Here is a 24,697-nt window from a genome sequence, read left to right as displayed (position 1 = left end):
AGGCACTAAAATGTTACATCAACTTCTATTTCAAAAGCAAGAAAAACGTTAAACTCAACTTTAATGTTGTCTTGTCATTTGGAAATGCTATATATGCCACATCAGTATCCCTTTTCCAGCACAGCAGAAGTACGTTAGGTCAATGAGGACAGTACAAAAGAGATTCAGTTCTGTTCATTTTCCAGTAATTGTGTGTCACTCAACTTGAATTTTATTTATGAATTGTACACAGTGGACGTTGAAGACTTGCTTTTCAATGGCATTTTATATCTCACTTGTTTCCAAAATCTTGAATAAGATCTCTCTGGTTTGCCTCTTCTGTCTGGTTCCCATTTAATAGTCCCATTTTTTTGAATGATGTGTCTTATGGATTCTGGGAAGCGATTCAAGCAATCGTCTTTCTCCAACTGAATTAGGATGACTTTTATTTCATTCTGCATTAAAGCATTATATAATCCAACTTGCTGTTCAAATCCACAGTATGCTTGGTTATTAACTGAAGGCTTTTGAGCCAAAATGATTATCAACCTTCTGCTGATCCTTATGTTTGCTTCAATAGCTTCAACCTCAGCTGTAAATTTAAAGCAGGCATAAAACCTATTATAGATGTTTTCTTGTTAATATTAGTTCTGCAAAGAGTTATAGACAGGCATCAAAGAACCATGAGGGAAAAAATTGGTTCCAGTAATCAAAGATCCCCTAGAGTGTAGAATTAGACCACCTGGCCCATCAAGACAACACTGACCATCTGAAGAACATCCTATCCAGATCCACCCTATCTCCATAACCCTGCATTTCCCATGGTTAATCCACCTAGCCTGAACATCTTTGGACTGAGAGAGGAAGGCGAAGCATCTGGAGGAAACACACGCAGACATGGGGAAAATGTGCCAACTCTATAAGGAAGGCTGCCTGAGGGTGAGATCAAACCTGGGTCCCTAGAGCTGTGAGGCAGCAGTGCTAACCACCAAGCTACCATGCCACACACATTACGGCTTGTTTCTGTATGCTTCTTTGTCCAAAATTCAGAAGAGATAGCATAGCTTATAGCTAGTTACAATCATCCATGCCTAATCCCCAAAAGAAAAGTCTTGACTTCTAAGTATTCATTTAACATAGGCATTTAAATACACAGGGACCCAACATATCTTTTTGTACCACAATGGCAAATTCAGCTGCTACTATCAAACAGTGCAGTTGTCTCAATTCCATGTTTGTCATGTATTGCTGAGTGTCTGTCATGCTGCTGGCTGCCTCCTTGGGATGAAACAGTGTTTGTTTATCTTACGTGGTACTGCCAGCCTTCTGTTTTTAAGGTCAAACTGGGCCTCTTAAAGGGAAGTTGCACTAAATTGCTGGAGTCATCTGCTAAATATTTTTGCTGTAATTCCATACAAGGAAAATGGAACACTGGGACAGGAAGGAAGCTCCAAGGACATGGAATACAGCTCTCAAGCTCTTAATGGTTGCTGTGGACAGGAGGAGGGATGCTTTTAACCAGTAGAGATAGCTCAAGCACTGTCTTTCACCACCATGGGTTCTGTAACTAACAGATAATAGGAAAGAAGACCCTTGAGAACTAATGCCCTGAGTGGAGAGCAAGAGCAGTCAACCAGGGAAATTAACAAACAGATTCTGAAACCAAGAACATGACTGCAATGTGAAAATAAGTCCAGTAATTTTGCAAAGTGGTCAATGTGAATTAATGCATCTATGTATGGTAAGGCTGAAGATAACAGGAACTGATACGAGGCTTTACAATGGACGTTGCATGAGTGGAGTTACACTGTGCTGTTCAGATCAGCGAAGAGCTAAGATTTCAGGAAATCAGTAACTGCTGTCTCCACCAAATAAGGATGAAACATTCGGGATTGGGCCCATGAACAGGTAATTCCAAATAAGGCAGAGAGACTTGGCAAAGAGACCCGCATGTAAAGGATCCAATAAAATCCTTGATTTTCAGCAGAACTTCAAAAAATGACTCTGCTGGGGGTACACTGTGTCAGAAGAGTTCCAGCCTAACCGGCTACCAACATTCCTGAATAATAACATTTGGGATTAGCTACAGAACTCAGGGTAGTGAACGACAGTGATTGAGTTATCTTTATTGGTTAAAAATGTGTGTTATTCATTTAAGTACATGATAAATTAATTGAGTTTTGTGGAGCTCTAAGTGTCTCCAGTGTACCTTTGTCTATTTATATACAGCTGCCTCTCGGAGACAGGCAACAAAACCTGGCATACCTGGGTGGGCATTGATAAGGAGTAGCTTTAAGTTATTCTGACGCCAGACCGAGTAACCTTTGACTTTCCCAACATCCTGCTGGAATATGTAGGTGTAAGTAAAAAGAACAGCAGACACACTAATGAAATTAGCACCAACAGAGGATAGTGGGTCCAGGGCACTCTGACTGGAGAGGATTTCTCCAATAGTATTCCAATAGGTTGAGAAATGGCCAAAGCACTTAGAGTATACTGGATAGGACCTGTGTGGGAATGGGAGCACATGGACTATGGCAAAAAATAGTACAGTAAGAAGGAATTTTAAGGAAGTGCAGAAAGCTGTAGCAGTAGGCTGTATGTTGAAAGACTGGGCAGGAAGCCAGAAGCGAGAGCTGAAGATGTGAACAGAGATAGCCGAGCTTGGGGAAGGGATAAAGAAACTGCCTGAGAAGGTCAGGAATTGACAAAGCCAGAGAGATGCTGACCTCATGCGTATGATCCAGTATCAGGCGCAGTGTGAGAAATTGATGAGGGAGAAAGACAAAAGTGAAGAGGAAACTAAGACACAGATTATCCCTCCTTATGCTAATATCTGAGTCTGCAACTTCTCTATCAACACAAAGAGGAATAATACACACTTTTGTGACCCCACTCTCTGAGGAAGGATGGGACAAAGGTGGTGACATCTACTAGGGAGGACTAGACAATGAATCGGCCAGTTATGGAGAGGAGGACCCAGGGGAATGGGGAGGGAGGAGCATGAGAAAGGTCCACTACCCCTATGGCCACCCCAGATCACAAGGAGAAAACAGCCAGCAGTGCCAGGAGAGCAACGCCCTTAAACCCAAAATCACATATGCCACCCCTTATGATGTTCAACAGCCAAGAGATATAGCCAAGTGTATAAGGGATTATCAGCCTGGAGATGACCCCCAGGAGCTATCCACTAGCAGTGCACAATACACTGGTTAGATAATGAGATGAAGAAAACATTAATACAGATGTGTCTCCATCCCACTCTACATTCAACTTTGCTTGAGCAACAAAATGCGGGAGAGGGCGCAATAGATTATTTAAAGGGGGTTGTACTGACAGCCATTGGAACTAATAGAGGGGACCCAGTGGAAAGCCTGAAAAAGTGTAGACAGAGGAAGGGGAAGCACCCAACTGCATCTGCCACAAGGCTGTGGTTACTGTTCCAAGGTGTATATAGCCCAGGGCTAGTCCGGCAAAATTTGGCTGTGACATGGCTGACCTCTCCAAAAACACACACACTGAGGTGTGGCTGTTGACGAAAGTGGTCAGAGCTTGGGAGAAGGACATGAGAGGACACGAGACACAAGGAGGACAAATGGCACCTCTTAGAGGTCAAGGAGCAGCTTGGAACGATGAAGGAAAGAGCCTAGTCCAAAGTGGACCACCACCACCCACTCAAATTAGAACTACAATTAGGTTTTATTGTCACATGTACTCAAGTACAAGACTACAGTGAAAGGCCTGCAATGTCATCATTCATGGCACCAAGGAACACGGTACCTAGGTACAAAATCTGAGGTGAAGAGTAGAAAAATAAAAAAGTTCAGCATTATAGTTCTTGCCAATGTAAAGTAGTAAATAAGAAATAAATTAAAAATTCCTTCATTAGCCATGGGCCTGCAGTCGCTCCAAGTTGGCTCTCCCCACGTGGATCTCTTGATGCCCGTACCTCTGCAATGCCGTCTCACCACTGGCTGCCATCTGAGTTCACCAGCTGCTTTGCTACACGCCACCAGAATCCCACTATGGTGCCAGTCCAAGCCCCCAACAAGCCCATGATGCTGCCAAATACCAGAGCCTGGGAACACCAACCACCTCATAGCCAACTGGTGAAATCCCTGCTTGGGGCACCCAACCACTGCCTCCACAACTCAAGCTCCCTCCAGGAGGTAAGTAGAGAGGAAAACTGAAAAAAGAAGGGTAAGAAGCAAGAAAAGAAGGTCGGATCGGAGGAGATCCGACTCAGGAGCTCGACTCTGCCGCCATTTTGGATAAGAAATGGTTGAAAAAGGGACATTGGCCTGGATGAGGAGCCCCACCCTTTGCTGTAGGGTGCAGTAGTATCCCCAGGGGCTCATGGAAGTGCCTCAATTGTGATGAAGAAGGGCACTATGCCAGAGATTGCCCAGAACCCCTGAAGGAGCAGGACGAATCAGATGCAGGTCGAGGCCTTGCCCCTAGAGGAACCTCAGTCCATGTTACAGAATAATGTTCAACCAATTGAGGCAACAATTGGGTTGTGCTCCAGTCCCCAATGACAGTCTCAGACCTCTCCAATATAGATATATAATGCAAAATGGGATGGCACAGGGAAACTCTTAGTGAACAGTTGAGTAGGAGACTGCCCTATCACCTTCCTTTTGGACACAGGAGGATCCCGCACCATCCTCAACACATCTATTGTAAATAGCGACAATTTGAAAATAGAAACAGACAACCTGAACATACACCCATTCAGAAACAAAGTTGCTGGAAAACTTCAGCAGGTCTGGCATCAACTGCGAAGGAAAAAATTCAGTTATTGTTTCAAGTCCGTTGACCCTTCATGGACCTGCAACATTAACTCCATTTTTCCGTTCACAGATGCTGCCAGACCTGCTGCGCTTTTCCAGCAACTTTGTTTTTGTTCCTGATTTACGCCATCCGCAGTTCTTTTGGTTTTTTTATACACCCATTCAGATGCTGCTGGATTGACATATTAATGAGGGCAGGATGAGCCAAAACAGAATTGCTCAATGAATGCTGTTATTACAATGGAGAAGCATAAAGGAGAAGGGATAAAAGCACTACCATGTTAGCGGATAACTTAATTTACAAGGGGACACCCCATGAGTTAATGGGAACTGCAGATGCTGGAGAATTCCAAGATAATAAAATGTGAGGCTGAATGAACACAGCAGGCCAAGCAGCATCTCAGGAGCACAAAAGCTGACGTTTCGGGCCTAGACCCTTCATCAGAGAGGGGGATGGGGAGAGGGAACTGGAATAAATAGGGAGAGAGGGGGAGGCGGACCGAAGATGGAGAGTAAAGAAGATAGGTGGAGAGAGTATAGGTGGGGAGGTAGGGAGGGGATAGGTCAGTCCAGGGAAGACGGACAGGTCAAGGAGGTGGGATGAGGTTAGTAGGTAGATGGGGGTGCGGCTTGGGGTGGGTGGAAGGGATGGGTGAGAGGAAGAACCGGTTAGGGAGGCAGAGACAGGTTGGACTGGTTTTGGGATGCAGTGGGTGGGGGGGAAGAGCTGGGCTGGTTGTGTGGTGCAGTGGGGGGAGGGGACGAACTGGGCTGGTTTAGGGATGCAGTAGGGGAAGGGGACCTACTGCATCCCTAAACCAGCCCAGTTCGTCCCCTCCCCCCACTGCACCACACAACCAGCCCAGCTCTTCCCCCCCCCACCCACTGCATCCCAAAACCAGTCCAACCTGTCTCTGCCTCCCTAACCGGTTCTTCCTCTCACCCATCCCTTCCTCCCACCCCAAGCCGCACCCCCAGCTACCTACTAACCTCATCCCACCTCCTTGACCTGTCCGTCTTCCCTGGACTGACCTATCCCCTCCCTACCTCCCCACCTATACTCTCTCCACCTATCTTCTTTACTCTCCATCTTCGGTCCGCCTCCCCCTCTCTCCCTATTTATTCCAGTTGCCTCTCCCCATCCCCCTCTCTGATGAAGGGTCTAGGCCCGAAACGTCAGCTTTTGTGCTCCTGAGATGCTGCTTGGCCTGCTGTGTTCATCCAGCCTCACATTTTATTATCTTGGGACACCCCATGAGTGTCAGGTAATGATAGCAAATGATCCAAGGGAGCATTTATATCAAAACAAAAAGGAGGGAATACTGGTAATGTGAATACAGGGATTACTCAAGACAAGAGACAAAAATAGGAGAACAGCAAAGGAATGCCAAATCATCCCTAAAAACTTCTGTTGATGCCTCTTTGTGGTTGTGGCATCTAGGTGGAAGATGAACAGGACGGAAAGTAGATGGTATAGCCCTCAAATTGCCAAAGACCATGTGTCCTCAAGCAGCTGAGTTGCCAGCAGTGGCATATATGGTGGGATACCCAGATAAACTCCCACCAGGGTCAATTATCTATTCGGATTGGATGTAACAGTCTGACAGAATACCTTGTGGGAAGAGACAGGCTTTGTGTCAGCAGATGGGAAGGTCCTACCATCTGCCCCATTGCTGAGTGACACTGAGTGATAAAAGTAAAAGCTCATTCTAAGTTATCACCAGAGGGAAATAAAAAGGCAGATGAATTAGCCGAACAAGGGTCAATAGCTGGAGAAGAATGGCAACTGCAGATCGAGGAAGTGGGAGGGCAGAAGGAGAAAAAAGTTGCTCCAATCAACGTAGCAGGAGAACAAAGAAAGGATAAAGAATTACAATGAGTACTGGAGGGAGGGCGTCAGAGGAATGTAAGGAACAAAAAGGCTTACATGTAAAAGCGGATGTGGTACTATGTGAAGGGATATTTGTAGCACCAGAGAGAGAAAGGAATCTGATGGTTTATTGGTACCATGACATATATGGGCACCAGGGATTGGAAAACATCTTGGAGAGATCGAATGAGGTATGTGGTGGCCAAGAATGAAAGAGGATGCAGAACGTTATGTGAAAAACTGTTTGATATTTGCCCAAAATAACAGAAATGTGAAGAACAGAGGCTGTAAGTACACTAGGCCAGTAGAGAGGCCCCTGGAAAAATATACAAATTGACTTTGTTGTTCTGTGATCTCCAATTATAGGAGGATACAGGTATATCCTGGTGATAGTAGATACTTTCGCCAAATTGGAAGAGGTGTTTCCCATTCGAACCAATACTTCTAAAATCATGGTGAAGATCCTGTCAATACAGTGTGGGGCTGGAGGAGCACAGCAGTGAGATGGATAGATGGGGAAGATGATGGACAGGTAGTGTCAGGCCAAAGAGGTGGGGATGAGAGGGAGGGTTGGAGGTGGGATGAGGCTAGGGGGTGGTGAGATTTTAAAACTGGGGAATTCTGTATTTAGGCTATTGGACTGTCAGCTCCTGAGGCCAACTATGAGGTGTTGCTCCTCCAGTTTACAGGTGATGTCACTGTGGCACTGAAGAAGCCTCAGGATGGACATGTCACCAAGGGAGTGGGGGAGGGAGTTAAAAAGGTTAGCAACCAGAAGGTGTTGTTGATTTACTGTACAGAGCACAGGTTCTCTGCTACTCGGTCACTGAGTCTGCGCTTGGTCTCACTGATGTAGAGGAGGCTGCTTTGAGAGCAACGGATACAATAGACCAAGTTGGAGGATGTGCAGGTGAACCGCTGTCACATTTGGAAAGTTTGTCTTGTGCCTCGGATGGAGGTGAGGGTGGGGGGGGTAGTGTAGTGGCAGGTGTAGCACCTCCTGCAGTCGCAGGGAAAGATGTCGGCTGTGGTGGGAATAGTGGGGAGTGTGGAATGGATGAGGGAGATGCAGAGAGATTGGTCCCTATGAAAGGCAGATAGGAGTGGTGGGAAAGAGGGAAATACCTCTTTGGTGGTGAGGTTGGATTGCAGGTGGTGGAAGTGGCAGGGGATGATGTGCTGGATGTAGAGATTGGTGGGTGGTATGTGAGGACCAGGGGGACTCTGTCTTTATTTTTGTTGAGGGGAGGGGGTTTGAGGGCAGACGTGCAGGAAATACAAAAGATGCAGTTACCCCCCCCATCCACCCCACCCTTCCCACTGACCAATCTCCACTACCCTCCACCTGCATCCACCTATTGCCATCCCAGACCCACCCTTCTTTCCGCTATTTATTTCCCAACTCCCTGCCCCCTCTCCATTCCTGATGAAGGGTCTAGACCTGAAATGTTGACTCTCCTGCTCCTCTGATGCTGCCTGACGTGCTGTGTTCCTCCAGGTCCACACTGTATTTACTCTGACTCCAGCATCTACAGTTCCTGCTATCTCATGGCAAAGACCCCGGTTGAAAAGGCGTTTACTCTTTGGGATTTACCAAAGAGTATTGAATCAAACCAAGGGACACGTTTTGCAGCCCAGATGATGCAGAATGTCATGAAACTGCTAGGAATGAAACAAAGGTTTCCTTTATCATATAGGCCCCAATCAAGTGGGATAGTTAAAAGGATGAATTACACTTTGAAGAATTTGTTGGCCAATCTGGTACAGCAGCACTAGACCACTTGGCTGATGGAGCTTCCTTATATCCTGATGATAATAAGAAGCACTGTAGCTTCCTCTACATGATGTACCCATTATAGTTTGATGACAGGTTGAGATACGTGTGGCCTGGAGCTACTGCTGGGATTAGACCTATCCAAGCCCAGAAGTAGATGGAATAATGAAAGATAAGTGAACACAACAGCTGGTTGAGAGTGTAAAAGAAGCAAATTATGTGGTGTCAAATACTGTGGAAAGGAAGAAACAACAAAGTAAGGCCCACTTTGATTCCAAGACAAAGCCAATGGGGCTGCAGGTGGGGCAATGGGTAATGATATCTGTACATCACAAAAAATCCTTCCTGGTCCTTAGGCTTGCAGAACCATACAAAGTGATAGACAAAGCAAGCCCATCAGTATACAAGGTACTAACAGCATCTAACAAGAGCGTCTGGTATCATATTAAACAGCTAAAACCATTTGGAAGGGGAACAGGATAATTATCATTTACACATAATGTTGGAAGAATCTGATGGCCTAAAGTTAGGAAACTTAAAGTGGGACCAGTTTTGGAACCCAGACTAGGCATCGTGGCACCAGGGCAACCTGAGCAATATGGGGATCGCAATCCCTGGAACTGCCTCAAAGCCAGTGTGTAGCAAATCTCAGGGAGATAGATGGGGAGTAGATATGAAGCAGAAGAGTTAGTTACTCTAGTACCAGGATATAGACACTAACAGGTAGTATTTAACCTGATGGCTGATGGAGCTTCCGTATGTCCAACTACGGGGTTGTTCTATTGCAGCAGGATGGCACTGTATGGCACAGAACAACCCCGTAGTTCTTTGACCATCTTTCCCGAAGACAATTTAGTCATAGTGAATTCACATTGGAAAGAAAAAAGAGGAAGAAAGGGTTGATAGAGTTAGCAGGAGCAGGCTCTGCGTTAGGTGTAGCGACCCTTGACATAGCAGAATTATAGGCTCAGTTAAGTTCCCTCCCAGAAAAGATGAGGATAATAGTAGGTCAGGAATATTGAGATCAAGAAAAAGTAAGTAGGATAGGTCGATAAGCAACACAGCTAGCTTTGACCACCATCAAAGTGTTGAGACCCCTTCAAGATATTACCAACCAGATTATACATAGGATCCTTAGGAGGTAGCATGCAGTAATAAAGCAACATCTGATCAACATATATTAGCTGGTTAGCACAAATATGTTGCAATTAGATGCTCATAGAGTACCAGACTGGGTATCAGATGTGTAACTGGGGACATGGGTGGATGAAAGAGGAGATGCCCCAATGTCACCCGAGAAGCCTCATTGTCACCAACCAGGTCTTGAGTACCTGTGATGACAACAAGGGTCAGCTTTACATTGGTGCGATGCTTCATATGCCCAAATATGGGAACAATGTAACACACTCCCTACTGTGCACTCATAATGTGTGTAAGTACCCTGAAGGAGCTTTGATATCATTAAGTAACCCAACAATCCATGCTATAGCTCTAGAGGGACCTAAATAGAGGGTGGATGTGTCCTAATGCCATCAAGGGTAAAATAACTGGGCATATCTGGAAGAAATGATCAAGAAAGTGCTAACCCAATTTGGATTGGCCTCCGATGAGAACTGCTCATTGTCTATACTGTTTGTGAATAACCAAATTTTTCTTAAGTATGCCTTAGTAGGAGACACCTATCATGTTGCCACGGTAGCCTCAGGATACCGAAAAGGAGGGAGATGGTGTGCCTCAGATGAACAGAATGTGGCAATCAGCAATATTTTTCCTGACTTAACCATTAGCCACCGAATTCTGTTTTAACCAGAATCCAATGGGAATCTGTGCATAATCCTATCCATCCACCCAAATGATACAGCTGGAAATTTAAGCCGATTTGTAGCTATGGAACTTCCACTTCTTTCATACTTCATTGTAGACTGGGTGAAGATCATCTTTGAAGCAAAGGAACTTATCCATAAATGGACGATCCACAAGAGGGCAATTAAAACTCACGCAGAAGAGGAAGATAGGGACTTGCAGGGTCCAAGTTTCTGCAGTAGAATTTAGAATTGGAGACCGAACTCTCAGGTCCATCCATGGATCAGAATTGTTTCTCATGTGATTGTTGTAATAGTCTTATTTTTTGTTAAAATGGTAAGTTAAGAAATGGATGAGATTGACAACAAGTATTGATCTCAGATACCAAAAAGATAGCTTGTATGGAAAGGCAGTTTTAACAGTTGCTTACTATAGGGTATGAATCATGTAAACATAACTAATTTGTTATATTTCTTACTATTCAGTAATTTGGAATAATATTTTGGATAGCTTGCAAGCTGTGGAAAGTGTTTTATGGACACCTAAGTGTCTTGGCTGTATATCCTCTATGTATATATTGTTGTATCTCTGAGACAGACAGTATACCAGTCCTGCCACTACTCTGCTTTATTGCACAATACAACACAATCTAATAACGCATCCAATACCAGTACCTGACATTCAACCAGAATGTCAGCTGGCACTCACATACCTATTAATGCTGCCAGTCTCTCATTCGCCTTTCACTGGCCCCCTGTTGTGAACTTGTATTGTGGAAAATGTAAATACACTTCAAAAGAATGATAACACAAACTGATTGGCTAGATCTGTCAGGAAATCAAGTTGAGTCTCCCTCGTTAGAAAAGGCAGAAAGGTGACCGTATAGATGCCTTTAAAATAGAAAAAAACAATTGATCAATTAGAAGTCAAGAAAATGGTCATGAAATTGAATCACATAATGTATCCCTCTGGGCCAAGTTATGTCTTGGGGTCTCTAAGCACGTGGGATCTTGCAATCTCTCCTCCGGCTCTCCTGCACCATTAATGTCTCTAGTTTACATAGAAATTATAGGTATCTTCTTGAGCACACATCTGTAGTTGCAAGTTTGTGAGGCCATAAGAACTCAAAAAGTAGGATCAGAAGTATTTCTTGAAGATTCTTGAACCTGCTCCATCATTCAATGCAATCAGAACTGTCTTCTTTCTAACTCAACTCCATATTCCTGTTCCCCTGACCACATAATGCCTTAGGAGATCAAAACTCCATCAATCTCGGCCTGGAATATGTTCATTGCAAGAGCATTCTCAACCTTCTGGAGCAGACAGTTCTAAAGATGCAGAACCCTCTGATCATCCCAGTCCTAATTCAATATTTCATTTGTTATCCTATGCTACACCTTTCTGGTCTAGACTCCCAGTCAGGGGAGACCAGGGTACCCACCCTGACCAGTCCCTTCAGAATCATCTTTAAAGGAAATCACATTCCATTCTTCCAAACTCCAGAAAATTCAGACCCAATTTACACAACCTCAAATCAGAAGATGACCCTGACATTCCTACAAGCAATCTGGGAAGGCTTTGTGATACTGTCTCCAAATTAAGTATATTTTCTCTCAGATAATGACCAAAACTTCACAGACAACTCCAAGTGTGGTCTCATCAAGGACCTATATAATTGTGCAAAACTTCTTCGTTTTTGAAGTCTAATTCCTTTGAAAAAGAAAGGCTTGCTATTCTGTCAGCTAGCTCCTTGAATTTCTTGTACAAGTGCCTCCAAGTCTCCCTGTGCTAGGAGACAATAGGGAGAGGAAGCGGGCAAAGCAAGTATATGTTCACCCTAACTGTTCAAAATGATACAACTGACATGTTATCAATATATAAACAGATGAAAATATCATCTGGAAATATCAAGGTGTAGAAATGACAATTTATCAGAAAGGTTGTGACAGAGATAAGCAACGCCCTCCAGCCAGATTTTGAACCTATCAGATTCATATTGTCTTTTCTTTTTATTTTCCAGGGTCAGTTTAAACAAATTAGGAATACTACTCGTTTTCCCAACCTGCAATGTACGGTTACATCAAGTGGAGGCTATGTGCCTTCTCCTTCCTAGGTCTCATGATCACTTAAACATAGAAGTACGAAACCTGAAGGGAGATGTCATTATTAAGGAAAGTCCTAAGTGGTGTGACCCAGCTCAGAACTGATAGTTATGGTTTCTAACATGCATCAGTGATTTGGATTCTGAAATTTAATAGAAATCAGCTACGTTTGTAGATGACAAAAAATTACATTGTGTTGTAGAATTTAAGGACTCAACATGATACTGACAAATATGTGAACTGATCAAACAACTTCTGATGAAATTTTGTGTGAACAAGTGTGAAATATTGCAAATCTAATGGAAACATAACTCTGCCATAATGGTGAAGAAATAGTTAAGAATAAGTTTATGTAGATCTAATTGCCTTATTAGGCACAATGCTCAATGCTCCTTTCAATGCAGAGTAGATGTCTATTAACAATGGCAATTGGATGTTGTACTATAAAGTCAAAACAGTAAAATCAAAGTCAGAAGAAGCTCCAACAATTCACTATTTTTCTCAAAATACATATTGATGATTGTACAGCATCCAATTCTGGATGAGGAGAATGAGACAGATAGTCAGGTTGGATACAGTACAGGGAAGATAGGATTAAGGCTAAGATTGATGACCCACGGTGTCATGATATTAGTAATAAGCTGCTAGCACTGAGAAACCTATCTTGCTTCCTCAGTGTTCACAATACACAGCATGAAGTGCTGAAATATCCTGAAGCTTTGTTGTAGTACCTAACATCAGCTCAAAGTATTATTGGCATAAGCCACGCTCAAAGAATGTTGCCCCTGCTATGTCAGCTACACTGACAACCTCCAAATGAAAAGGTAGTTAGAAAGAATAAACCCATTTCATAACTTTTTATTTAATGGATGCTAATATATAATTTGGAAATATTTAACAATTGAATAAAATGGAACAGATGTGACATTAATCTTAAGGGAGATAATTTGAAATAATTGCCAGCATCCTGTAATTCAATCTGTCACTGAGTCATACAGTACAGAAACAGGCCTTTAGGTCCAACCCATCCATGCTGAACAGGTTTCATAAGCTGAAACGGTGCCATTTGCCTGTGTTTTATCCATATCCCTCTAAAGCTTTCTTGTCCATGTTTCCGTCCAAACATTGTAATTGTACCCACCTCTACCACTTCCCTGGCAGCTCATTCCACACACACACCACACTCTGCGTGAAAAAGTTGCCGCTTAGGGCCTTTTTCAACCTTTCCCCTCTCACCTTAAGCTTATACCTTTTAGTTTGCCACAGCCTGGAAAAAGACCTTAGCTATTCACCTTATCTATGCCTCCCATGATTGTATAAACCTCTGGTATGATATGGCTACTGTAAAATATATTAGACCAAAGTTTGATTTTTCATCTGTATTTTCAGTCAATGACATAGAAATAAAATTAAAATCAAGATTTTTTTAAAGAAAGTACTAGCCAGTAATTTTTATTCTGCAATGAGCATTTACAATATGCAATGGAAGGGATTACATTGCTTTATCTTACCCTGACCAGGAAGATCATCCCTGCCAGAAATGAACAGTTTGTAGCCATACTTTTCTTCAAGAGCCTGAGGCAAAGTGTGAAGAGCAAAGTGGTTTGCATCACAGTTATCGAGAGAACCTTTATCCTCACATCTTGGATAGATGACATATGCATCAAATATCTTACCATCTGTATGGTCGAAGAAAAATATATATTAATGATATTAATTGATAATAAATAATTTGCTTGTATTGAATAAATATGGCACACTTATTTTTCAAAAGATATAGTTTGAAATTATAATCGTGCAATGCTCCAATGCACCAGTCTGAGTTTTACACTCAAGACTAAGTAATACTTCTTATCTTAAACTCATTCCATATTAGCCATTGGCTGATAAAAATAACAGCAACAGAGTGATTCATAGATTCATACAACACAGAAAAGGCTTTTTGGTCAATCCAGTCTGCATTGGCATAACTAGTACTAAAAATGTGGTAATCCCAATTTCTTACCTTTGTCCCATATCCTGCAATGTAATGATTTTTGAAGTACTCATCCAAATATTTTTTAAAGGTTTCCAGCCTCTACTACCTTTCCAGGTAGTGCATTCCAGATTCCCACCACCTTCTGGTGAAAAGGTTCTTTTCCCAAATCCCTCTGAATCTTCTTACCCTAAGTCTATGCCCTCTCATGAATGACCCCTCAACCAAGGGGAACAGCTGTTCTCTATTCACCCTGTCCTTGCCCTTTATAATCTTATACACCTCAATATTGTTCCCACCTTGGCTTTCTTTGCTCTGAAAGCAATCCAAGCCTGTCTAGTCTCTCCTTATAGCTCAATTTCTCCATCCCAGGCAACATCCTGGTGAACCTCCTCTGTACCCTCTCTAGTGCTATCACATCCTTTCTGTAGCGAGGCAACCAGAGCTGCACACAGTACTCCAGCTGTGGCCTTACCAATGCTCTACACAACTCCAGCATTACCTCCTTGCTCTTAGAGTCTACTGCACAACTAATAAAAGCAAATGTCATATATCTCTTCTTAACTATCCTATTCAAGTGCTCTGCTGACTTCAGGGATCTGTGAATAATTACCCCAAGATCCCACTGTTCCTTTAAGTTACCCAGTATCCTGGCATTCATTAAATATTCCCTTACCTCGTTTCTTCTTCCAAAGTGCATCACCTCGCACGTATCAGGGTTAAATGCCATCTGACACTAGTCTGACAGTCTGATCAACCCATCTATATCTTCCTTCTGTGACCTACAACCATTTTCTTCGCTATTAACCACTCTACTAATCTTGGTGTCATCTGAAAATTTGCTGAACATTCCCCCAACATTTTCATCCCCTGTCCTGATCCTTGTGGGATGGCGCTGGACATCAGTCTCCAGTCACTCAAACAGCCCTTTGCCAATACCCTATGTGTCCTATTACTAAGCCAGTTGCTGATCCATCTCACCAGGTTTCCGTCAATTCCAAGTGCTTTAAACTTCTCAATCAGTCTCCCATATGAAACCTTGTCAAAAGCTTTGCTAAAATCCTTTGCCATTCATTACATCAACTGAACTCCCATCAACCACAAATTTGATCACATTTTCAAAATATTCTGGCACATTTGTTAGAAAAGGCCATACTGACTATCCCTAATTAACTCATGCCTTTAAAACTGAGTATTAATTCTCTTCTTCAGAATTTTCTCCAATAGTCACCCTACCACCGGTCTGTAATTTCCTGATTCATCTCTACCACCACTCTTAAAGAGTAGAACCACATTAGCTGTCCTCCAGTCCCAGATGTCAAAAGAATTAAAAATCTGTGTCAGTGCCCCTGCAATTTTCTGCTGCACCTTCCACAGCAGCCCATCCGAACCAAGGGATTTGTCTGTTTTTAAGCTTGACAGAGCCCCAGTACCTCCTCATTTCCTATTTCAAATTGTGCGAGTTCCTCACAATTCCTTTTCCTGAAATCTGTGCCTATATTGTCCTTTTCCAGAGTGAAGACCAATGAAAAGTATTCATTTAACACCCTTTGAATATCCTGCAGCTTCACATACAAGTTTCACCCTTGGTCCCTGATAGGCCCTACTCTTTCCCTAGTTAACCTCTTCCCTTTAACATATTTATAAAATATCTTAGGATTCACCCTAATCCTGCTTCCAAGTCCTTTATTATGTCCCCTTTTTGCTCTTCTAACTGCTTTCTTAAGTTCCCTCCTGCATTTCCTGTATTCTTCTACAACTGCAGCTGCATTGCTCTCTTTGGACTTGCTAAAAGCCCTACTCTTCTTCTGTATCCAGTCTTGAATTGTCCTGGACTCCAAAGTTCTCTGAACTTATTGCTCCTACATTTCCCGCTAAAGGGTGCATTTGGCCCTGTACTGTCCTCAGCTCCTTTTAGAATGCTATCCCCACCATTGCTCTGCAGTAGACATACCCACAAGGAGCTGTTCCCAGTCTCCTGTGGCCAGATCTTGCTTTATTCTAATAAAGCCTGCCTTTCCCCAGGCTAAAGCAATCTTTTACGGGTCATCTTTCTCCTTGTTCACAACAAATTACACTGTGCCATGTTGTGGTATTGATACAAAAAAACTACCCTGGATACATTTCAAGAAATCCGCCCCTTCTATATCCTTAACACAATGACAATCTAACTTCTGTTGGGTGGGGAAGCTGAAATCCCCTAATATAATTATCCATTTATTACTCTTTTACACCTCTGATCTGTCTAGATAATTGCTTGTCTATCTCTGCTGACTCTTTAGGGAATACACTCCCAGTAAAGTAGCTTTACCCTTAACATTCCTTAGTTCTACCCATAAAGCCTTGTTTGAAGACCCTTCCAAGATATTGTCTCTCCTTATTGCAGTAATGAACTCCCCAATTAACAGTGCTATATCACCACACTTTTTACACCCTCTTCTGTCTCACCTAAAGATTGTTGAGAGTGTTGAATTGCCAGCTCAGCCCTTCCCTCATCTATATTTTAACAATTTCATGCTTCCATATGTCAATCCACACCATTAACTCATTAGTCTTACTATTACACTCCTAGAATTAAAGTAAAGACCATCCAGCCTTGCCTTACTCTCTTGACACTCCACGCAGCTGCACTCACTGTGACTGGCTTTCGTTTCTGTAGCATGATGTGTCTCTGCTTCATCGATATTCTGTGTCCCCTCCCTCTGTCAGACTAATTTAAACTCCTCCCAACAGCACTGGCAAGCCTATGTGCAAGAATATTGGGGTTTAGGTGCAAACGATTCCATTTGTGCATATCCCACCTTCCCAAAACATGGCACCAGTGATCCAGGATTCTAAAGCCCTCTCTTTTGCACCAGCTCTTGAGCCACACATTCATCTGACCTGTTTTCCTATTTCTAAACTCACTAGCATGTAGCACCAGGAATAATCCAGAGTTTACAACCACTGAGGTCATAGAGTTGTACAGCCTTCAGTCCAACTCATCCATGCTGACCAAATGTCATAAATTAATTTAATTCCATTTGCCAGGATTTGGCCCATATCCCTGTAAACCCTTCTTATCCAGGTAGCCATCCAGATGCCTTTTCAAATGTTGTCAGTGTATCAGCCTCCCAACACTTCCTCTAGCAGCTCATTCCATACATGCACCACCCTCTGTATGAAAAAGTTACCCCTCAGGTCCCTTTTAAATCTTACCCCTCTCATCTTAACCAATGTTCTCTGGTTTTGGACACTGCCACCCTACTGCCTAGTTAATCTGTGATAATGGGAATGTGATCCCCCCCTGTACTGGGGAAACCAAGAGCTGAAGAGCTGAAGACTGACTACCTTATTGATCAGAGATAATGGGAACTGCTGATGCTGGAGAATCCAAGATAATAAAATGTGAGGCTGGATGAACACAGCAGGCCAAGCAGCATCTCAGGAGCACAAACACTGCCGTTTCGGGTCTAGACCCTTCATCAGAGAGGGAGAGAGATTCCCTGAGGTTCGTTCGGAGGGAGGAGGGTAACTTCTTCAGGTTAGGCGTCCCTGGAAGTGGCTTCGCAGTGGGGTTAAAATTGTATCAGTGATAATGGGAACTGCAGATGCTGGAGAATCCAAGATAACAAAGTGTGGAGCTGGATGAACACAGCAGGCCAAGCAGCATCTCAGGAGCATAAAAGCTGACGTTTCGGGCCTAGACCCTTCATCAGAGATGCTGTGATATTACACACCAGTTTGTGATATTGTCAAATGGGAAATAACAGCTAACGATGTATAATACGAAAATCCAGATGATTTTACATATTAGTTGATGTACGTAATATTAAATCATTCAGTACTGCTTTATAACAGAGATGACCTGAGACCAGCAAAAGATTCTACTCCTTATGCATAAACAAACATTATGAGTTCCAATTCTTTGATTTTTTAACTCAGACTGATATTGTATACCGACTAATTTAGAAAACCTGAACCATCAAATATTATTATGCAAAGCTAATGCATTTAATTTTAGAAATCTCGTGGACCACATGTGCCTAATGCAGGTGGACTGGCAAATCCTTTCCTTCAAGTTGGTTCTCCTGGAAATGAGTTTGAGCTAACAACGTGTCCACATAAAAAGAGCATACTCCCGAGCACAATCTGCCTGCTGTTATGGAACGATAGAAATTAGTCTGTGCTCAGAAGAGAGAAATTATAAAATTGGGTTGTTATGAATTGTATTTTCCCTCACACACATGCAAGCATACTGCCTTTTTTGGGAACTGGGTAAATTTTGAAGAATCAACACATCAAATGTCAATCAACTTGAACAGCATAATGAGCACTCTTTATAACAAGTCTTGGGGAAATTGAATCCAACACATCTGGCTCAGAGACACAGTCACTACCCACTGAGATATAATACATCCATGACAGGAAGCTGAAGCAGAATATAATTTTTCTTAAACTGCATGTAAAATTATACACTTCTTAATACAAAAACTTCTCTTAAAAGCTGGAATTTTCTGGATACATTTTAAAATCTATATATATATCAAAGTATATGAAATAAAGTAGCAATTACCATCAATGTATTTGTGGGATTTAAATACATCACGATACCAAAGGACAATGTCCACTTTGCAAGTCATACAGATGGCTGTACAGGCCAAAGTCATGAAAATCAGCAGAACAAAGACCTTTATCACATGAAGTTTCCAATTCGTGGCTAGGGAAAGAATTAATGAATTGTGACAGTAAGAAAGGTTGAATTAATAGGTTTTTGTTGTATGATGTAGTCTGATAACGAATATTGAAAAAATTTTGAGAATGTCTCCTCAAAAAAATAACAAACATAAAGACTATTGCGGCATAATAGTTTAATGAAGTATATAGATTTATTTGCCCATCAATTATCAATCCATAAGCAAGCCAACTTAAAGCTATTAACTGATTTTGAATAAGTGCAATATGGGATTGAAGAAGTACAACTTTATATTCAGTAGTTAACAAAGGCCTGCAAACCTGTTCCAACAGATGAGAAATAAATGAGAAAGATTCTGTGGCATTTGTTTGAAGAAAAATTCCTTTGGTATCTTAGTCAATATTAATCTCTTAATCATCTTCACAAAAATCGGCTTTTTTTAAATCAGTGCTATTTGTGGGGAGTTACTGTGCATGACTTTGACTTACATGCTTATCTTTATAACATCAGTGAATATTTTGAAAATAATTTATATGGTGTGAAATGTTTGGGACTTCCTAAAGATCCGCAATGCACTTAATAAATGCAAATTGTTTTTCTTTATATCTTCAGGAGTTCTTTCTGTTCTCTCTCTTAGGACATGCTTCATTTTCTTGTTGACCTGTGATTGCTGTTTATCTCCTGCCTGTCCTATGACTGAAGTGTTTTTGAAAGGTAATTTTTTCTGTCAGAAGCAGCTAACTTCAATAGTCTTGATGATATCAACTGGGCTACAGATTAGTGGAGAATGCCAAAGCTGTGTTTCACTGATACAATGGCAGTAGTGCAGATATCACTGACCATTTTCTGAGACCCCGTTGTTGAATGATAAAGTGGTGTTGTGAGTCTTGGCTACAGGTCATACCATTGGATCCAAAACAGTGACTCCTCTGTAATTTTTTTGAATTGAATGTAAAAGCAATGTATATACAGTCACAAATGCAGTCAGTGATGCCCCACACCAATAGAAATTTTGCTGTGCTGTAGAATTGGAAGTCTGCTATGTGTAACTGAATGATTTTCAAAGGAAAATTTTCAAAATTACTGAACAAAAGAAAACAAAGCACCAGTCACTTTCATGTTGTGAATGTGCAGAGTTTCCAGAGATGTGACAAGGATCTCCCACAATGGTTTGGAAGGAACCCACCTCATAAATGTTTAATAGACCTGCTAAACGCATAGCATTTTTGAAGCAACATGAATATCTCTGTTAGTATATCTTTTGGGACTCATTTAGACATAAGTAACAGCCAGAGATCAGTCTTAATGAAAATGTTATAGGAGCAATGCTTCACCTGATTACCCATGTTCTCCAAAACTTGAAGATGAAGAAGTATGCTCCAGCACTATGCCCATTGTCATAAAAAGCACAAAGCCAAACAATGTTTGGTACAACTTAAAAACCCTTGAGAACTCAAATAAACTTTCCTTATATCAGTCTGAAATCAAAATATAGTGGAAATGTGTCTAAGAGACAGCACTGGATCTTAAATTAGGTCATTTTCTGTGCAATAAAGTTAGAAATCATAAATTTTAGTTGTCACCAATTGTTCAGCTGTTAAGTCCTTCATTTCCTCTCTCCTTTTCGACCATCTCTTTCTTTCTTTACCATTTATACTTCCATTCATTCACTCACCTGACTCTTTCATTTCTTGTTTGCATTCACTCACTGATTCCCCATTCTCTCCAAGTGTAGTATTTTAAAACTTAAATAAAGGCAGGCACTGAGCATATGAATGCAGAAGCGAACTGGTAAATTACGTCAAGGAATAAGTCAATGGATTGGTTTAAGGGTGGTTTCAGAATACAAAAAATTGACACATGCCTTTATTCAAAAAGATGGACAGGCAGAAAATTATAGGCCACATAGCTCAACATTTGTCACAGGGAAGATGCTAGAAGCTATCTTAAAGATGGCATATCCTGACATTTTTTTAAAAATCTACCTAATCAGACAGAGTCAATGTGATTTTGTGAAAGACATATAATAGAGCCATTAAGTTGTATGGCACAAAAACAGATACTTTGGTCCAACAGTCCATGCTGAACATAATCCCAAACTAAACTAGACCCAACTGCCTGTTCCTGGACCATATTCTTCCAAACTTTGTTTAACCAACTTGATTAGAATCTTTTGTGGAAGTAACACATGCTGTGGATAAAGGGGAAACAGGTACAATGCATTGTACTTAGATTCCCAAAAAGGCATTTTGCATTGTTTGCATTCACTCACTGATTCCGCATTCTCTCCAGGTGTAGTATTTTAAAACTTAACGGCAGGTACTGAGGATACGAATGCAGAAGTGAACTAGTAAATTACGTCAAAAATTATTGCAAAAATAAAAGCTCATGGTGTAGCATGTAACATAATGGTATGGATAGAAGATTGGCAAACTAATGGGAAACAGTGACTAGACTTAAATATATAAAGTATAATGTATAGATTAGCAAGATGTATTGAATAGTGTGTTACAGGGATCAGTGCCAGGGCCTCAACTCTTTACAATTTGTATGAATGGCTTAGATGAAGTGATGTCCAGTTGCTAAATTTGCTGACAACACAAAGACAGTTCAGAAAGTAAATTTGAAGAGGACTTAAAAAGACTGCAAAAGATATCAACAGATTGTGGTAAATGGCGTATAATGTGAAAAATTGTCGACTTTTTGTCCATTTCCCAGAAAAAATTAAAAATGAAGCATTTTATCTAAATGCTGAGAAATTACAGAGCTCTGAGAAGCAGGGTCGTTGAATTGTTTTAAATCAAAAGTAGATTCTCATTGGAGGGTACAAACATAGAATGAAATAGCATTAAATATGGTCAAAGGGGGAAAAGTGGCAAAAATACAAAATTGGTAGCTCTTTGCTTGAATGTTTTGGACAAAATAAATTTTTAACAGCACATTTACCAGTTAATGTGTATGGTCTTACAGCAATTAAGGAGATATTGTTATTAGAAGATCACAATTGGTAACTAAATGCTCAGACATATGTGACTTCTTGAAAGTCAAGCAGAAAAGAAAGAGTAGAGCAGTAGCATTGTTCATAAAGGATGGAATAACAATGAAACGAGGAAATTATCTTGGATTAGAAATGTAGGATTCATATGGGTGGAGGTAAGAAATATAAATGGGAAAAAACAAGTCAGAGTGGTCTATAGGTTCCCTGAAAGTAACTACAGAATGGACAGAAAATAAACCAGGAATTAATGAAGGTATGGAAAAAAGGCAATACATTAATATTGGGTGACTTGAATCTTCATGTAGATATAAACAGTCATATCGGCAGAGGTAGTCATAAGGAAGAATCCAGTGTGTGTGTTCAGGACAGTTTCCTTGAATAATATGTTGTAGTTCCAACCAGGAACCAGGCTATATTGGATCTGGTGAGGTGTAATGAGGCTGGATTAATGAATGATGTCAGAGTAAAAGATCCCTCCAGAAGCAGCAACAATAAGATGGTAGAATTTAGCATTTAGTTTGTGAGGGAGGAACTTGTGTTGGAAACAAGTGTGCTCAACTTCAGAGGGGTAATTACGAAGAAATGAAGGCAGAGCTAGCTGGAGTGGACTGGGAAAGATATTTAACACCAAATACAGTTGAGATAAAATGGCACATATTTAAGAAAGTAAATTATGGCTCACAACAAACTAATATGCCAGTGGAAAAGTAGGACTCTAGGAATGGTATACAGCAAACTTTGTTTTAACCTGCACCTAATGAACCAGCAGACTTGACAAACTGGCAAAAACTATGATAACTGAAATGTCAAAAGCTAACTGTGTTATCATGATTTCCACAATACCAGAGTAGTTAGTTGAGACTGCGAGTAAGAAGGCTCTCTGCTGGGTAAGTTTTATTTAAGTTATTATTTCTATGATTTATGCTGTAAATAAAATGTAACAGTGATGTCTATGCCCCCTGCATTACATTTATATTACTTAGTGTGCATTTTTACATCGGTTATGTGGACCACTTGATCAGCCAGAATATTTAATCACATTCCTGGTCCCATAAGTTCTAGTTAATAAAAATTCTACTGTACATACAATGTGATTTACAGATTACTGGCAACCCAGAGGATTGGGAAAGTTTTAAAAACCAACAAAAGATTATTAAATTTACCATAAAGTGTGAAAATATATACTTTAAAGTAATCTTGCAAACAATATCAAAATGGACAGTAAGAGCATCTTTAAATATATATAAAGGAAGGGGGGGCCAAAATTAACACTGATCCCTTAGATAATGAGACTGGGGAAATAAATGATGGGGAACCAGGAAATGGAAGAGGTCTGTAACAAATACTTTGCATTAGCCATCACAGTAGAAAACATAAATGCTATTCCAAACTTACTAAATTATTAAGAAGGGAAAGGAGAAAAGGATTTATATAAAGTAACTGTGACTATAGAATCCAGAGGGATTTGGGACCCCTCATGTATTACTCACTAAAGCTAATATAAGGAAGGCAAATAGAATGTTGGCCTTTATTTCAAGGGGAATGTAGGATGCAAATATGGAAGTTGTCCTAAAAATATTCAAGGGACTAATCAGAGGACTGATGAAATAGTATGAACAGCATCGGGTCCTATATCTAAGGAAAGATACGCTTGCTTTTCAGTCAGTCCAGAGAAAGCTCACGAGATTGATTCCAGGTATAGGGGGGCTACGTTATGAGGAGAGGTTGAGTAGGTCGGACCTGTACCTTTGGAGTTCAGAAGAATAAGAGGCAACCTTATTGAAACATTGCATGGTTCTTAGGGGACTTTACAGTGTATACGTGGAAGTTTGTATCTCCTCGTGTGAGAAACTAAGACAGACGGTATAATCCCAGAATAAGGGTTCATGTGTTTAAAAAGGAGATGAGGAGAAATTTCATTTCTCAGAGGGTAGTGAATCTGTGGAATTCTTTGCCACAGATGGTAGTAGATGCTGGGTCATTGGGTCTTTCAAGATTGAGATAAAGAGATTTTAATCAGTAAGGGAATCAAGGGTTATTGGGAAAAAGCAGGAAAATTCAATTGAGGATTATCAGATCAACTCTGACATCATTGAATGGCATAGCAGTCTTGATAGGCTGAATGGCTTACTTCTACTCCTATGTCTCATTACTAAGCAAAGGGGTGAAGTGTGATCAGAGATGATGGGAACTGCAGATGCTGGAGAATCCAAGGTAACAAAGTGTGAAGCTGGATGACCACAGCAGGCCAAGCAGCATCTCAGGAGCACAAAACCTGAAGTTTCAGGCCTAGACCCTTCGTCACCTCTCTGATGAAGGTCTAGGCCCAAAACATCAGCTTTTGTGCTCCTGAGATGCTGCTTGGCCTGCTGCGTTCATCCAGCTTCACACTTTGTTATAAAAGGGTGAAGTGTTATGGGGGTAGGCAGGAATGTGGTGTAATTAAGTCAGCAATGATCCTATTAACTCTTAGAGCAAGGGGCCAAGAGTCATATTGCTGCTCCAACTGCATATTTTCATATATCCGTGTGTCTGCTTCCCCTCCACACTCTCCCACGCCCCAAGCCCGGCTCTCTCTCTTTAGGATTTGATATTCCATTCAGTTTGCAAGACCTTATGAACTTATTCTCTGAAATCATCATCCAGTACATGGAATAAGAGCTAACTTGTTTTAGAAGTATTTGATTCATGTTTTGCCTTCCTTCTTCATTTTGTCTAATTATAGATC

General features: G+C 41.3%; 1 protein-coding gene across 1 annotated transcript in view; it reads right to left on the bottom strand.

Moving 5' to 3' along the window:
- Window positions 1-215: 215 nt before the first annotated feature.
- The window catches only part of LOC125453255 (interleukin-1 receptor type 1-like), a 49,170-nt gene continuing 24,688 nt past the window's right edge, over window positions 216-24,697 (bottom strand). The window contains exons 9-11 of the mRNA XM_048532577.2: window positions 18,852-18,995; window positions 13,833-14,000; window positions 216-571 (exon numbers count right to left, since the gene is read on the bottom strand). Of these exons, the coding sequence (XP_048388534.2) occupies window positions 216-571; window positions 13,833-14,000; window positions 18,852-18,995 (668 nt within the window). The remainder of the gene's footprint in view (window positions 572-13,832; window positions 14,001-18,851; window positions 18,996-24,697) is intronic.

Source organism: Stegostoma tigrinum, chromosome 6 (assembly GCF_030684315.1).
Source record: "Stegostoma tigrinum isolate sSteTig4 chromosome 6, sSteTig4.hap1, whole genome shotgun sequence".
NCBI lineage: Eukaryota > Metazoa > Chordata > Chondrichthyes > Orectolobiformes > Stegostomatidae > Stegostoma > Stegostoma tigrinum.
The sequence above is the reverse complement of the archived record's forward strand: the minus strand, read 5'-3'. Positions and strand labels throughout refer to the sequence as shown.